Below are 13,335 nucleotides of genomic sequence, written 5' to 3'. Positions count from 1 at the left end.
CCTCCCAGCGGCTCGCAGGGTCTGGTCCCGCAGCCCGAGGATGCCTTTCAGTCAGAAGCGCATCCTCCTGGCCTCTCTGAGCTCTCTGTCCCCAAAGGAGGGCTCCTCCCACCCCGAGTTTGTTCCATCTGTCATTCTCTCTTCCGCTCCTTTTCCATGTGCCTAAAATGACCAGCTCATGACCAGCTGAGAATAACTCTTCCTGTGAGCCAGCTACACTGCCCATCTCACTTGTTTCTCTCTCTTTTCTAAGACTGGCAGATTCAGGGCTTCTATTTGCTCTCCACGATATTATTTTTTATGATTGATTGATTGATTGATTGATTTATGACACACAGAGAGAGGCAGAGACCCAGGCAGAGGGAGAAGCAAGATCCCTGCGGGGAGCCCAAGTGGGACTCAATCCCGGGTCTCCAGGATCAGGCCCTGGGCTCAAGGCGGCGCTAAACCGCTGAGCCACCAGGGCTGCCCTATCCGTGATTTCTTCTCATCTGACCTCTCCATGTGACCCCCAGACAGCAGTTCCCGGATCCTGTGTCCTTCCCGCATGCACCCACGGTCCTCTGCTGTGGTTGCACTTTCGAGTCCTGTAGGGGAGCTTCCCCAGTACTGATGCGCAGAGGTCCTCCTCTCCCTGGGCTTGACCTGCTACCCGGCCCTCAGGGTTTTTAAAGCTCCCCGGAGGAGCCTCATGTGCAGCCAAGGAAAAGAACAAATCCCATGGCCACTGCAGGCCTCGCTCCTGGGGCTTCTGTGCCCACTCGGGGCTCCTTTGGGGCCCCCTACACTGTCCTACCCCTGCCCCTCCGGTTGCTCTCCCAGCAGGTGGTTGAGGTCAATGGTTAACATGCCCTGCCCCTCCTCCCCCGTTTGTAGAGATCTGCTTGGATGACTGGCCATCACACCCTGCCCCTGACCTCTCTCCTGAGCTTTGTTCCTAGGTCTGCTGTCACCTGGAATTCAGCTCATCTGAAGATGCAGCACCATCGTTACCCCCTTCACCCGCCCCTCCAGGCTTCCCCGTTTCTGACAACGCCTTCTCTAGAAACCTCGGAATTATCTTTGTCATCGTCTCTGGTCCGCCACCAGCACTGGCCAGTCCCACGCTGCCGATTCTCTCCTACAGTCCATTCCTACGCCGAGCCACAGCCCTTGGGCAAGGCTATCCACAATTTCCAAAATTTTCCCTTCACCTCCTAAACGCTGTAGGCGAGTGGGCACAGTCGGAGGCCCACCTTCCTCCTGGCCTCCTCCCTCCACCCTGCAGGGACGCGTGACCATGACGCAGTGTGGCCCGGCTGCTCCGGAAGGCAGTCTACACAGGTAGGTGACCGATTAGGTGGAAAGCAGTCACCCAGGGACTGTGGGTAAGGAGTGGCTGGGGGAGTTGTCACCAAGCCCCAAATCACTGACCCAGGTCCCTGGAGGCCAACCCTCCAATTCTGTAGGGACCCGTCTCACTGGGCCTGGGGCCAGAGAGGATTTTCCCAGGGTGGAAAATTCAGTAGGGAATTTGTCCTCGGCAGCAGAGATCTGGAGCTGAGGGAAGAGAGAGAGGGGTTCAGGGCCCCAGCCCCGGAATCACAAGAGCACCGGGTCAAAGGAAGCTGTGCTTGGCACACAATTGAGCATGCATGGTGGAGTTCACGGTGATGGTAGCCAAACACAAATGCCGTTTAGGGGGTGCACTCCTAGGAGCCACAGAAGACCGGCCGGAACGGACTACTCCAAGAACACACACACTAGCGGTGACGGGGCACAAAACTGACTCACAGGAAATACACGGCACCTGAAGTTTGGGAGGAATCCCAGAGGTGGTCTTGTCCTCGCTCCCGCCCCATGTGAGAGCCCACCTCTGGTGTCCCCACCACATGGGCGGGGGGGCCCGTGGACATATTCACTGCCCCATCTGGCAACCTACTCCACTGCTGAGCAGAGATCTTGGTTAGAGAACTCCTCCTTACCTTGAACTTGACCCTACTTCCTGGCAGCTGCCCCAGCACACCTCCCACCCTTCAGAACAGCCACGGGAGTCTACTCCCTCTTCCGCGATGATGTCTGAGGTCAGTGATGCTTCTTCCCTGGTATCTCTCTTCCTGCTTGACCTTTAACCACTGCTCCTAAGATTTGGTTTCCAAGCCCAGCAGCAGCCACTTACTCACCGTCCTCTGTTCTTTCACCATCAACATGTGTCTTAAACACAGCCCCCTGTGCATAGGCAGTTCCCCAGATGTGGTCTGACCTCACGGAGGAAGACAGGGCTGACACTGGGCTCCCATTAGGTCTGTCAGTCCCCAGATCCATCTCAGAGCGACCTGCTTACACACAGGGACCATAACAGGGCATGACCAGCGAGAAGGGTGGCCTCAAGAACGCCCCTACCGGAGAGTGCCAGGGAGAGCCTGGACTGCTGCTTCCTGGGAACGTGAGAAAAGCTGATGTCCTGCCCGAATGAACGCGGGCTGACCTGCTTGTTTGGAGGCGACACTCCCAACACTCTCTGGTACACGGTGTTCAAACACAAGGCGGCTTGGAATCCATATGTCATCCCAGGGGCATGTTCAGTGAGGATGGAAACACTAGCTTTACAGAACTGGGTCTTCTTCTTCTTCTTTTTTTAAAGATTTTATTTATTTATTCATGGGAGACACACAGAGAGAGGCAGAGACACAGGCAGAGGGAGAGGCAGGCTCCCCATGGGGTGCCCAATGCAGGACTCGATCCCAGGACCCTGGGGATCACGCCCTGAGTTGAAGACAGGCACTCAACCACTGAGCCACCTGGGTGTCCCATGACTGGGTCTTCTGACCTCAAGGTCAATCTAATTAAAGTGAAGGTATCAATACAGCCCATGGGCCTCCGTCCGCACTGACGAGTCACCCATCACCCACTCGCTCCCTCACTGCTAGAAAAGACCCACCATCTGGGAAAGTGTCTCGCCACAGCGCTGTGAGTAGAGCCCTGAATTATGGATGAGAAGGCCGATAGTCAAAGTCCCATTTTACAGACAGGGAAGCCAAGGGCTCACTGCGCTCGCGCATCGGTGCTCTGACCGTGGGACGGCACTAGTGGGCTCCCTGGAAAGTCCTCAGGGCCGACGGAGCCACGTTGTAACTGTTTCCTGATAAACAAGAAACTCTTAGCTCCAGAGAACAGCAGCACGTACAACTGTGTTCCCCGAGGACTGTTTCGGTCCTCCTCGCGTGGGAAATTATAATGGTTCCTTGGATGGAGACTCGCTGTCTTCAGAAGCACACGCCTCCCACTTCTCTGCCCCTGCGTGACCACACGGTCAGCAGGCACTCTTCACATCAAGGGGAAGAACTCCTGCCTCGGAGGCAGGTGAGTGGGCACGGTTCCATCTCTGGCTCTCTCGTTTCCAGCTGCCAGAACCTTGAGAAATTACTCAACTTTTCCAGGCTTGTTTCTTTGTCAAAAGGGGACACAAACCACATTCCGAGGATTAAGTAAAATGAGCCCTTTGAAGTACTTGGCATGAAGCCTGGCTCTCACAAAGCACTGAGCCAATGGTAATCAATAACTTCATCAGTATGGGAGACCCAGAGGCAAGGAGAAGGAGGTGACCCCTTGAGGGAGAGGAATGCTGTGATTCAGTCAGTAGGTCCTAAGGGGCCAGCTCCAGGCACTCCGCTGTGTGCTCCGCTGGTACCGCACGTTGTCGGACAAGCACCTGTCTTCCAGCCCGAGTGATGCTCACAGGTACAGGTGCTGTGGCTCATTCATCCGGGCATCCTCACAGCCCCTAACACAGAGTCTGCACACCGTACCTACTCAGCAGTCTTCAAAAGTAGTAACAAATCACTGTACCTTACCCTTTCTGGCAAGTACTGGGAGGGAGAACAAGTTTGGGGGAGAAAATGAGGAAGGAAAAGGGGGTTCGTCTGACCAGCCGGCAGGCAGATCCCACAGCAGCTCGGGAGCCACGGAGCCTGGATTCCAACACCGGCCCAAGAGGACAACAGGGGTGAGTTCTGATTGGCCTCCCCAATCGTGCTCACATTCAAGTCTATTTCTGTCACTTTATAACAATAATCATGTTCCCATTAGTTGTTTTTCCTGCTTCCATCCATACTTCGCAATGAACATTTTTTTAAAAAAAATCTGTTCTGTGGTTAAACCTAAGGAAGGCAAAAGTGTAATATTTCTTTCCTTGGGGAAAGAAATCTTGGCCTGTGAGTCAGGATTTAGACATTCCCTTCGAGCCCAAGCCCAACAACATGCAACAGATCGTGTCTGATGTGGACTCTACGGGACAGTCCAATCCAAATGGAAGAAGAGAAGTATTTAGAATGCGTGAAGCTGAACCACATGAAGTTCCTATTTTTTTTAGCAGAAACTATTAGTCAAGTATCAAGTACCACTGATCGTCAAGTATCAGTAACTTCACACGGTTCCCACTAATGTTTACACATAGCTGCTTATTACCTACTGGTGGATCTGCAAGCTCAAATCAAACCCCGAGGATAGGGACTTTTTCCCATTTTTCTTCAGTTTTCTCCACCGCACCTGCCCCTGAACACACACTGGGCACTCGATAACTACTTCCTGAGTTGAAAGTATGGCCTACAATGGGGCTTCTGGTTCTCTTTAATGGATGCATACGCAGTGCAGTAAATGACACGGAGGCAGCCTGGTCCAACAGGAGGGCGGATGGGCTAGGAGCCAGGTGGACCTGCCAGGTTCTTGAACTTAGAAACATAAATGAATCTGTGAGAACAAGGCATCTGTTTACTCACCAAATGTTTAAGAGGGTCCTGTTATGTGTCAGGCAATGTGCTAGGGAAATATGGTAGTGAGAAAAGAGATTGGGTCCCTGCCTTCAGGGGGCTTACTGTCTCAAAGGGGAGGCAGACTTCACTCAAAGAGTAGCTCAAATACAAATAAAATGGTAACCAGAGTAGAAGTGACCAAGGGCCTGGTGCTCTGACCTCATCAGGAGGCTCAATTGGGCTTCCTCGATACATAGACGAGTAAGTGGAAGTCTGATACATAAGTAGGCAGAGATTAGACAGTCAAAGAAAAGCAGGTTTGAGGGGAAGAAGGGAGGGATGAAGAGGCGAAGCAAAGAGGATCTTAAGGGCAGTGAAGCTGTTCCGTATGGTACAACAATGGTGGAAACATGTCATTGTACGTGCGTCCAAATCCATAGAACTATACCAAGAGGGAACACAGAGTCGACTACGGTCTTTGGCTGATAACGATGTGTCATTGCTGGTTCATGGATTATAACAAATAAACCACTCTGGTGGGGGATGTTGATGGTGGTGGGGGTGGCGTGGGGCTAACAGGGAGGGCCACAAGAATAGGAGGTAAATGGAAACTCTGTATTTTCTCTTCTATTTTGCTCTGAACCTAAATCTGCTCTTAAACAAAACAGAGTTTGATTGATTGACTGATTGATCGATTTTATTTATTCATGCGAGACACAGAGAGAGAAGCAGAGACACAGGCAAAGGGAGAAGCAGGCTCCGTGCAGGGAGCCCGATGCAGGACTCGATCCCAGAACTCCCAGGGTCATGCCCTAGGCAGAAGGCAGACGCTCAACCGCTGAGCTACCCAGTTGTCCCCAAAATAGTTTATTAATCAAAAAATAAAAATAAAAAAGGAAAAGAAAGAAAAGCAGGAATACAGTAGGAGTATTGCAAACAGAGGAAACAGCATGTGCAAAGGGCCCTCCCTACATGAGTTAGAAATAAGGGAGTCAAGGTCACCGTGGTTGGAATGCAGAGGCCCGGGGTGGAGGTTTGGAGAGAGAGCAGGGCCAGAAGAGCCCAAGAATCAATCCATGCCTCCTTTCCTCTTTGCCAAAGGTCATTTAAAGCACAGGGGAGCCGGCAACTTGAACTGAAACAGGCAACTTGACATCCTCACCAGGCATGGTAACACAGCCCAGGGTGGAGTGAGCCTCCCACCCTCTCCCCAGGAGGGCTCTTCCCTGCCCTTATCAGCCCCGCAGGCCCAGGGGCGTGCACAGCTTCGAAGCAGGCACGGCAGCCGTGTTTTGGGGGACAGAGAGAGAGACAGAAGCTCCCGTCCCCGCCCTGGTGACAGTTCTGAGGTGTCCCTCCGTCCATCCCCAGGCCCCGTGTCAACAAGCAGCTGTGAGCAGGGCAGTCGATGCCCAAAGCACAGTTCACAGGCTCCGGGGAGAATGAGGAAACATCATCTCAGGGGCGAAACGGTTACAAGATTCAAAAATGCACATTAAACCACAAGCATCTGCAAAACAGAAAGCCCAGGAGAATCTTCACCACCTCCGGCAAAAACGCCACGTGGGCTTGGGCACAGGGCCTGCACACCTGCCCAGGTGGCCACAGGGCAGTTCCAGACGGTCGTGGTGTGTCCCCAGACACGGAGCCAGGGGCAGAGCAAGCCCGCCAGGTGGAGCAAGGCCCGGGGTGCGGCACAATCAGGCTGCAGAAGCAGCTGGCACAGGGCGGTGGAGAACCCAGACCGCGTGGACACGGACCACAACAGGGAGTTCCTTAGGGGACAGGAAGGGCCGGGGACGGCTACCTGCTTCGAGCAAGTCCCTCCATTTCTCAACTCATGCTTAAGAAAAACAACCCAAGTCTGAGGTTTGAAAGAAGTCAGCCAAACAAGTGAAGAACAAAAATTAAAAAAAAAAAAAAAAAAAAAAAAACAGATCAGCGCTGTGGGGGATACTGAGAGAGGGAGGGGGGAGGGCGGAGGGCAGAGTGGAAACTTCTCAGAGCTGGGCCTGACCCCAGGGATGGGGAACTTCCCACCCTCCGCGGGATCCGTAGCAGCCCCCCCACCCCCGGCCTGAGGCCCCAGCCTCAACAGGAGGGCCCGAAAAAGCCAAATGGAGGGCTCTGAGCAGACGGGGCGGGGCCACGACGAGCCCTTTATGAAAAGTAGCACTGGGCCGCACAACCGGATGGTGTCCGCAGCTCCCCCCTCCCATCCCACCTCCTGGCACCTTCCAGATGAGCGCTCGGAGGCCCCGGGAGGTCAGCTGGCCTGCACCGAGCCAGGCGGCGTGGAAGAGGCTCAGCCTGCAGTCAGGTCCTCCCTGCTCTGCGAGCCACGGTCTGGGCCCCCTGAAGCGCCAGGCACCAGGCGACCGTCAGCGCCCGGGCTTTAGAATCAACCAGACCCGCTGCCAGGCCCTGCCCTCGCCCTTCCTACCCGTAAGTTTCATGACTCCTGTGCCACGCGGGTCCTTCTCCGAAGGCCTGGCTCAGCCGCCGCCCGAGACACCCTGAAGGGCTGCTGTGGCATCAGAGAGGGCCTACGTGAAACGCTCGGAGCGTGGGTGAGGGCTGAGCAAGGGCAGCAATTGCTTTTGTTTCTAGAGGTCCCCGGAATCTGCATTCCTGCAGAAAGTGTGGCCAGAGTGAAGCTGTCCTCCCCCCAGCAACTCTGGGGCTGTGGTCTCCATTTTAGATTAGAATGTTCTCATCAACAAAGGCATAAAGGGTCCCAACCCATGCCACAGACTTTTTAACTCAGCCTGTAAACTTACTTTGTTTGCTTTGAGACTGACTCATCCACCTATTTCTGGGAGGAGATACAATGCTTTAAAAATTTAACAAACAGGGACGCCTGGGTGGCTTGCAGTTTAGCATCTGCCTTCAGCCCAGGGCGTGACCCTGGAGACCCGGGATCGAGTTCCGCGTCAGGTTCCCTGCATGGAGCCTGCTTCTCCCTCTGCCTGTGTCTCTGCCTCTCTCATGAATAAATAAATAAAATCTTTAAAAAAAATTTTAACAAACAATGCAAAATTAGGGAATCAATATTCAACCAAAGTCTGCCTGAAGGATGTGGAGGATAAATGTTGGGGTGCTAGAAGCTGAAGCCAAAAGGGGAATGTGCTGGGTCACCCAGATCTTGCTTTCTGTCTGACTGGAGAAAGCAGCCCCTAGAACCTTCTGCGGCCAGGATGCACCCAGCCAAGCTCAAGTTCGCAGGTCACTTCTTTAACCGTGAACAACAACAAAGTGGTGACGGGCAACCTGGAATGCAGAGCTCCTTGGCCACCCCTCCCCTGTCTTGCCAGGCCAAGGGCAGGCCCAGTTCAGGGAGAAGGGGAAGCAGCCCCAGTCCCAGTCCGACCCACTCATCACATTTCTATCTACACAGTTTCAGAATAAACCACCTAGAGTCCACTTCTACAGAGTCCTGGGGGAGCAATACAAGTGGTAATGGGGAAATTATTATTCTAACCAACAAAGGCTGGAGGATAGATTTCTAGGTAAAGATAAGAAACTAAGGGCAGTTTGCATTCCTTTTTATGCAACCTAGCCGGACAGAATGCATTGGGGAAAAAATGCCTGCATTGAGGGCAGAGGCGTCCCTTAGCTGTGGGCGCCTTTCAAGGGGCCTCTTGCAGCAGTGTGACCGGCTGGGAGAAAAGACTTGTCCTTGTAGAATCAGGGTCCTTATCCTAAATGGGAAACAGTTTCCTTCTTTTTGCAAAGAACAGCTTTCCAAGAAATATAAAGTGGGCCGCGTAGGTGGGATTAAGGTCAGGAATGTGAACATTCCACACCCCTAAATCCCACAAGCTGATAACAGTCTATCCCAAGAAAACCCGGGGGAGAATGGAAGCAGAACAAAGCTTCCCCTATGAGCCGCTCAAGCCTGCTATCAGCTCACCGCCAAGGGCTCAGGGTCACTCTCTGCTGTGGGGGCGGGAGGGTGAGGGACACAGCTGCCCAGCCAGCTCCAGCCTCCGTGACCCTGCTCTCCCAGCACAGCTCACAGGCCTGCAGGTGCTGTCATGCTTGGTTTTCAGGATTAAGTGGAAGGGCCTTTAATCTGTAACAATGAGGAGGCAGCAAAAAACTTGGCAAACAGAGCCAGAAATGCTCAGGACTCAAAAAAAGAAAAAAAAAAACACAAATCCCTCTCAAAATCAAATTATCTTTAAAAATCTAAATATCAAAAAAAAATCTAAATATCATTTTAAAATATCTGGGATTGTTAAAAAGATAACTGGGATTTGCTTCAAATAATGGGAGAGAGAGTGATGAGGAACACAAATGAAACAGGATCGGCTAGGAGCTGATGACTGTCAAAGATGAAAAGAGTACATGGGTTTAATTCCATTGTTCTCTCTACTTTTGTACGTTTGAGATGCTTCGTTCTAACTTAAAAAAAAATCATACAAACGCATCGTGAAAATGTAGGTAAACGTAAAATTTACTAAACAGCAAAGAAAATGAAAACCACACATAGTCCTATAACCAGCGACAGTGACTGTTAATGTTTCGTTCTCTTTGCTTCCCATCTTTTCCACATTCTTCTTTTGTCTGTAACCTAGCTTCATCTGTTTGACCACTTCCTCTCCGTTGCTCTTACTTTATCTTAAGAATTATTCACAAGCCTCTACATGTCCTTTAAGGGTGTGATTGTTACATAGTCTTTCCTCAAAGGGTAAGCCGAAACCTACTTCCAATATCCGGCTTCTGTGAGTAAGGGTGTGGCGAACCAGGAAGGAAGGCATTTCTTCTATGGGTGATTCCAAGTACGAAAGAAATTTCTGGATATGTCTCCAAACATAAACACACGTGAAAAGGAATAGTAAGGGAGAAAGAAGCTGCTGACTCCCAGACTCCATGCTTCCAAGCACTTGTTAACGCTCTAGGTACTTGCTGATTGCAAAGGCCATGGAGGGAGGGAATGCCAGCAGACACAGGACAGAAACATACCCATGAAGTACCTCTCAGGCAACAGGAATTCCCACACCAGACCAGGCTATGAATTCAAGCAATCTGTCAGCATCTCTGAAATGCTCAAGTCTTGAAATACGAAGTTTCCAGAGGAAAGAAGATTTGCATGGGCCTGGGGTGGTAAAGGAAGGCTCTGCAGGCACCAGAGTGGATCCAGCGGCGTCTCAGAGACCACTGCGCCTCCAGCATCCAATCGTGCCACTCCAACTACGCTAACAGGATTAATATAACAAGGCGTTGCTTGTCCTGTCACTGAGTTCTTTCCCCCAAGCTTTCAAGAGGATTCCCTCCCCGCAAAAAAAAGAAAATCCACTGAATTCTCAAGATGGGGCCATGGGAGGGATCTTGTTTTCCCTGCACTATCTGTCCCCGCCAAGAAGCAGATTTGACAGCATATCTGTGAAGACGATGCCTCGTACCATCAATGCCTGAATGCCAATCAAAAATATAATTTTTCATTCTGAAGCCCATCCACAAGTGGTCCATCTTGTGACAGCTCTCTGTAATGACGGAGAGCGGACCACATCCTAGCCACATTGCGCCTGGCCTTCCTGGACTCCTACAGAGCACCGGGGGCCTCTGAAGCCATCCACGTGGCTCTGGTCAGCAGCTGCGAAGGTCACGCTGCAGCCGTCCTGGATAGGGAGCCACAGGAGACCTTCTCCAGCGGAGGCCCCCAGGACATAGCAAATGACAACAGACAGCAGGAGACTGCACTTTCTTCCCATTTTTCCTTCCTTTTATCCCTCCCTGCCTACCATTTCAACTTTTTATTTCAGAAGGGACAACTGTGGCCCTTTTAGCACTTGGTCAAGATTGAGTGGAGAAAAAGTGAGTCTGTGACACACTGAACACACGCTCTCTGAGGTCAGAAACTATGTACGTGGACAACTAAGTGCTTACCACTTAGTACATGAATAGGAGCTTCTCCAAACTGAGTTCCAGTCCCCTTTCCCAGCCTTCCCCCCAAACATGGGAGACCCAATGATTGCCCTCAAATCCAAGAAAGCGTGATCATTTATACTTGCTCTATGATAACCACTATGGAAGGATCGTAAAAGTATATGTTGGGATAGCAAATTCACAAGTGAGTGCCTTCAAAATCTTCTGTGGTGGTTTTAACAGTAGAAAATTAGTTGAAGAATAAGTTATGACCTAACAATTGCTGGGGGAGGACATGGAGAAAAAGGAACTCTCCAGCACTGCTGGTGGGGATAGAAATTGGTGCAGCCAGGAATCACAGGAAGGTTCCTCAAAAAATTAAAAATAGGGATGTCTGGGTGGCTCAGCAGTTCAGGGTCTGCCTTTGGCCCAGAGCATGATCCCGGGTGCAGGGGTCAAGCCCCACAACAGGCTCCCGGCATGGAGCCTGCTTCTCCCTCTGCCTGTGTCTCTGCCTCTCTCTCTGTGTCTCTCATAAATAAATAAATAAAATCTTTTTCTAAAAAATTAAAAATATAAATACCACATGATCCAGTCATTCCACTCACTACTGGGTATTTATCCGAAGAAAATGAAAACCTTTGAAATGATCTATGTACCCCACGTTTACTGTAGTGTTATTTATGATAGCCAAGGTATGAGAGCAACTCAAATGCCCATCAGTAGATGAATAAAGAAAGATATACACACACACATACGAAATGGAGTATTATTCAGCTATAAAAAAAGAATAAGATCTTGCCATTTGCAACAACATGGATGGACCTAGAGGGTATTACGCCAAGTGAAATAAATCAGAGAAAGACAGATACCTTATGATTTCACTTAGATGGAACCTAAAAATTAAAACAAATGAACGAACAAACAGAAAGCAGAAACAGACCCATAAATACAGAGAACAAACTAATGGTTGCCGAACGGGAGGCTGGGGGGCGGGGATGGGGGGCGGGCAAAATGGGTGCAGGGAAGAGGGAGATACAGGCTTCCAGTTCTGGAAGGAATAACTTCGAGGGATGAAAGGTCCAGTGTAGGGAATATAGTCAATGGTTCTGTGGCAGTGTGGTATGGCGGTGGACGGCAGCTGCACTTGTGATGAGCACAGCATAAACATACGCTATCGAATCACTACATTGCACACCTGAAATTAATGTGGCATCATGTGTCCACTATACTTCAATTACGGAAAAAAAGAAGTTATTACCAACATTCCATTTATATATTTCACTGAGACTGGAACCTCTCAAAGCATGAGTTCATTTCTGACCTAAGTCTACGTCCTCCCTATGGATTCATATATCACGGAGAAGCTGGAGAAAAACAAGCAAATAGAAATGCAACCTAAGATGACATGCAATTCTCTCCTTCAGCCAGATTCCCTAATACAGCAATCTTTAAGATTTACGAAAATTGGGCCAGCAAGCTCAACAAGCTTCTATGCACAGGGCTTGAACTTGGCCTTTTTCCCCTGAAAAGCAGCAAAAGGGCCTAACATACAAACAGAGAACAGCTGTCCTCTGGCAGAGACCATATCCACTGCACACAGCCACACCCTGACACAGGGACGCACCAGCTCTGAGCCATCACTGAGCCCCAGCTGATGTGACTGCTGTAGATTCCCCACGGGTCCCTGAGCTCACCCTCTGACGTAAGAATGGACAGGAACCACATGCCAGGGTGGCTCAAAATCGGCCGTCTCCTACGGGCAGTGCCAAAGCCCGCCCACACGGAGGGATGAAACCAGGTTACCTTGCAGACAGCCGCCTGGAGGACGGCGTCAAAGCCCCCCTCGGGCGCGTCGCGGTTCCGGGACACCCTCTGTTTGCGAACCTCCTCATTGAAGCTGTCCACTCTGTCAGTAAGAGGCAGCAGATGGCGGAAGCCAAAGGAGGGGACGCAGTTTGGGAATAATTTGTACCTGGAGAGAAAGAAGAGAGAGTCACTTTGCATCACTGTAGGTGAATCTTAAACAACCAAGTACTCTGTGTGTTCACTGAGGGCCTCAAGCAGCACCCGTCAGTATGTTCCAGTACCTACAGTGTGCCCCTGGGACAGCACCTACTGTGTGCCCCCTGGGACAGGCACGGTTTCTCCTTGGAGCACCCAAAGAGGAAACAACACAGTTCTTATTCTACAGACGTCAAGGCCTCAGGCACACAGGCAAGGTAGTATGTCCAGGCTGTAAGGGGACGGAATGAAAAATGGTTCAAAAAAAGTAGAGATAATGGTGTGTGGTCGGAGGAAGACGTCCTGGAGGAGCCCTGGCGTGGGCCTTGAGAGGTGCGAGCTGCCCAGCGGCTCGAGCGCCACGGCCTAGCAGCACAGCAGGGAAGGCTCTTGTGGACTGAGGAAGGTGGGCGATATCAAGTGGGAGCAGCCTGAACAGAGCTACCCTGAGAAACCAGCTTCCCGCAGCAACTCCGCTGCCGCCATGTGCCAAAAGGTCACATAATCCCGTTGCGCCAAGCCACTCACAGATCCTCATGTGCCAGGACGTTCTGGCACGTGAGCAAATGTTAAAGGTACAGGAATGAAAACATTCTTTCTGCTTCTTCATTCCTTTTACAAATATTGCCATGATAAACGACCAGTTCTCCTAAATGCAGCAGAAATTCAGAAACCAACCATCTTCGAATGGAAAATTCGATCTGGTGATTTGGGAAGAGGCAAGTATTGC

The 13,335-nt window shown here is 51.0% G+C and overlaps 1 protein-coding gene across 2 annotated transcripts in view; it reads right to left on the bottom strand.

The window, feature by feature from the left end:
* Positions 1–13,335, bottom strand: part of ITGB5 (integrin subunit beta 5) — a 110,205-nt gene that overhangs the window by 57,099 nt on the left and 39,771 nt on the right. For both annotated transcript variants that reach the window (XM_055315950.1, XM_055315949.1), the window contains exon 5: positions 12,408–12,576. In XM_055315950.1, coding sequence (XP_055171925.1) covers positions 12,408–12,576 — 169 coding nt within the window. The remainder of the gene's footprint in view (positions 1–12,407; positions 12,577–13,335) is intronic.

Source organism: Nyctereutes procyonoides, unplaced genomic scaffold (assembly GCF_905146905.1).
Source record: "Nyctereutes procyonoides isolate TBG_1078 unplaced genomic scaffold, NYPRO_anot_genome, whole genome shotgun sequence".
Taxonomy (NCBI): Eukaryota; Metazoa; Chordata; class Mammalia; order Carnivora; family Canidae; genus Nyctereutes; species Nyctereutes procyonoides.
Note: the sequence above shows the minus strand (reverse complement) of the source record. Positions and strands in the feature narration are given on the sequence as shown.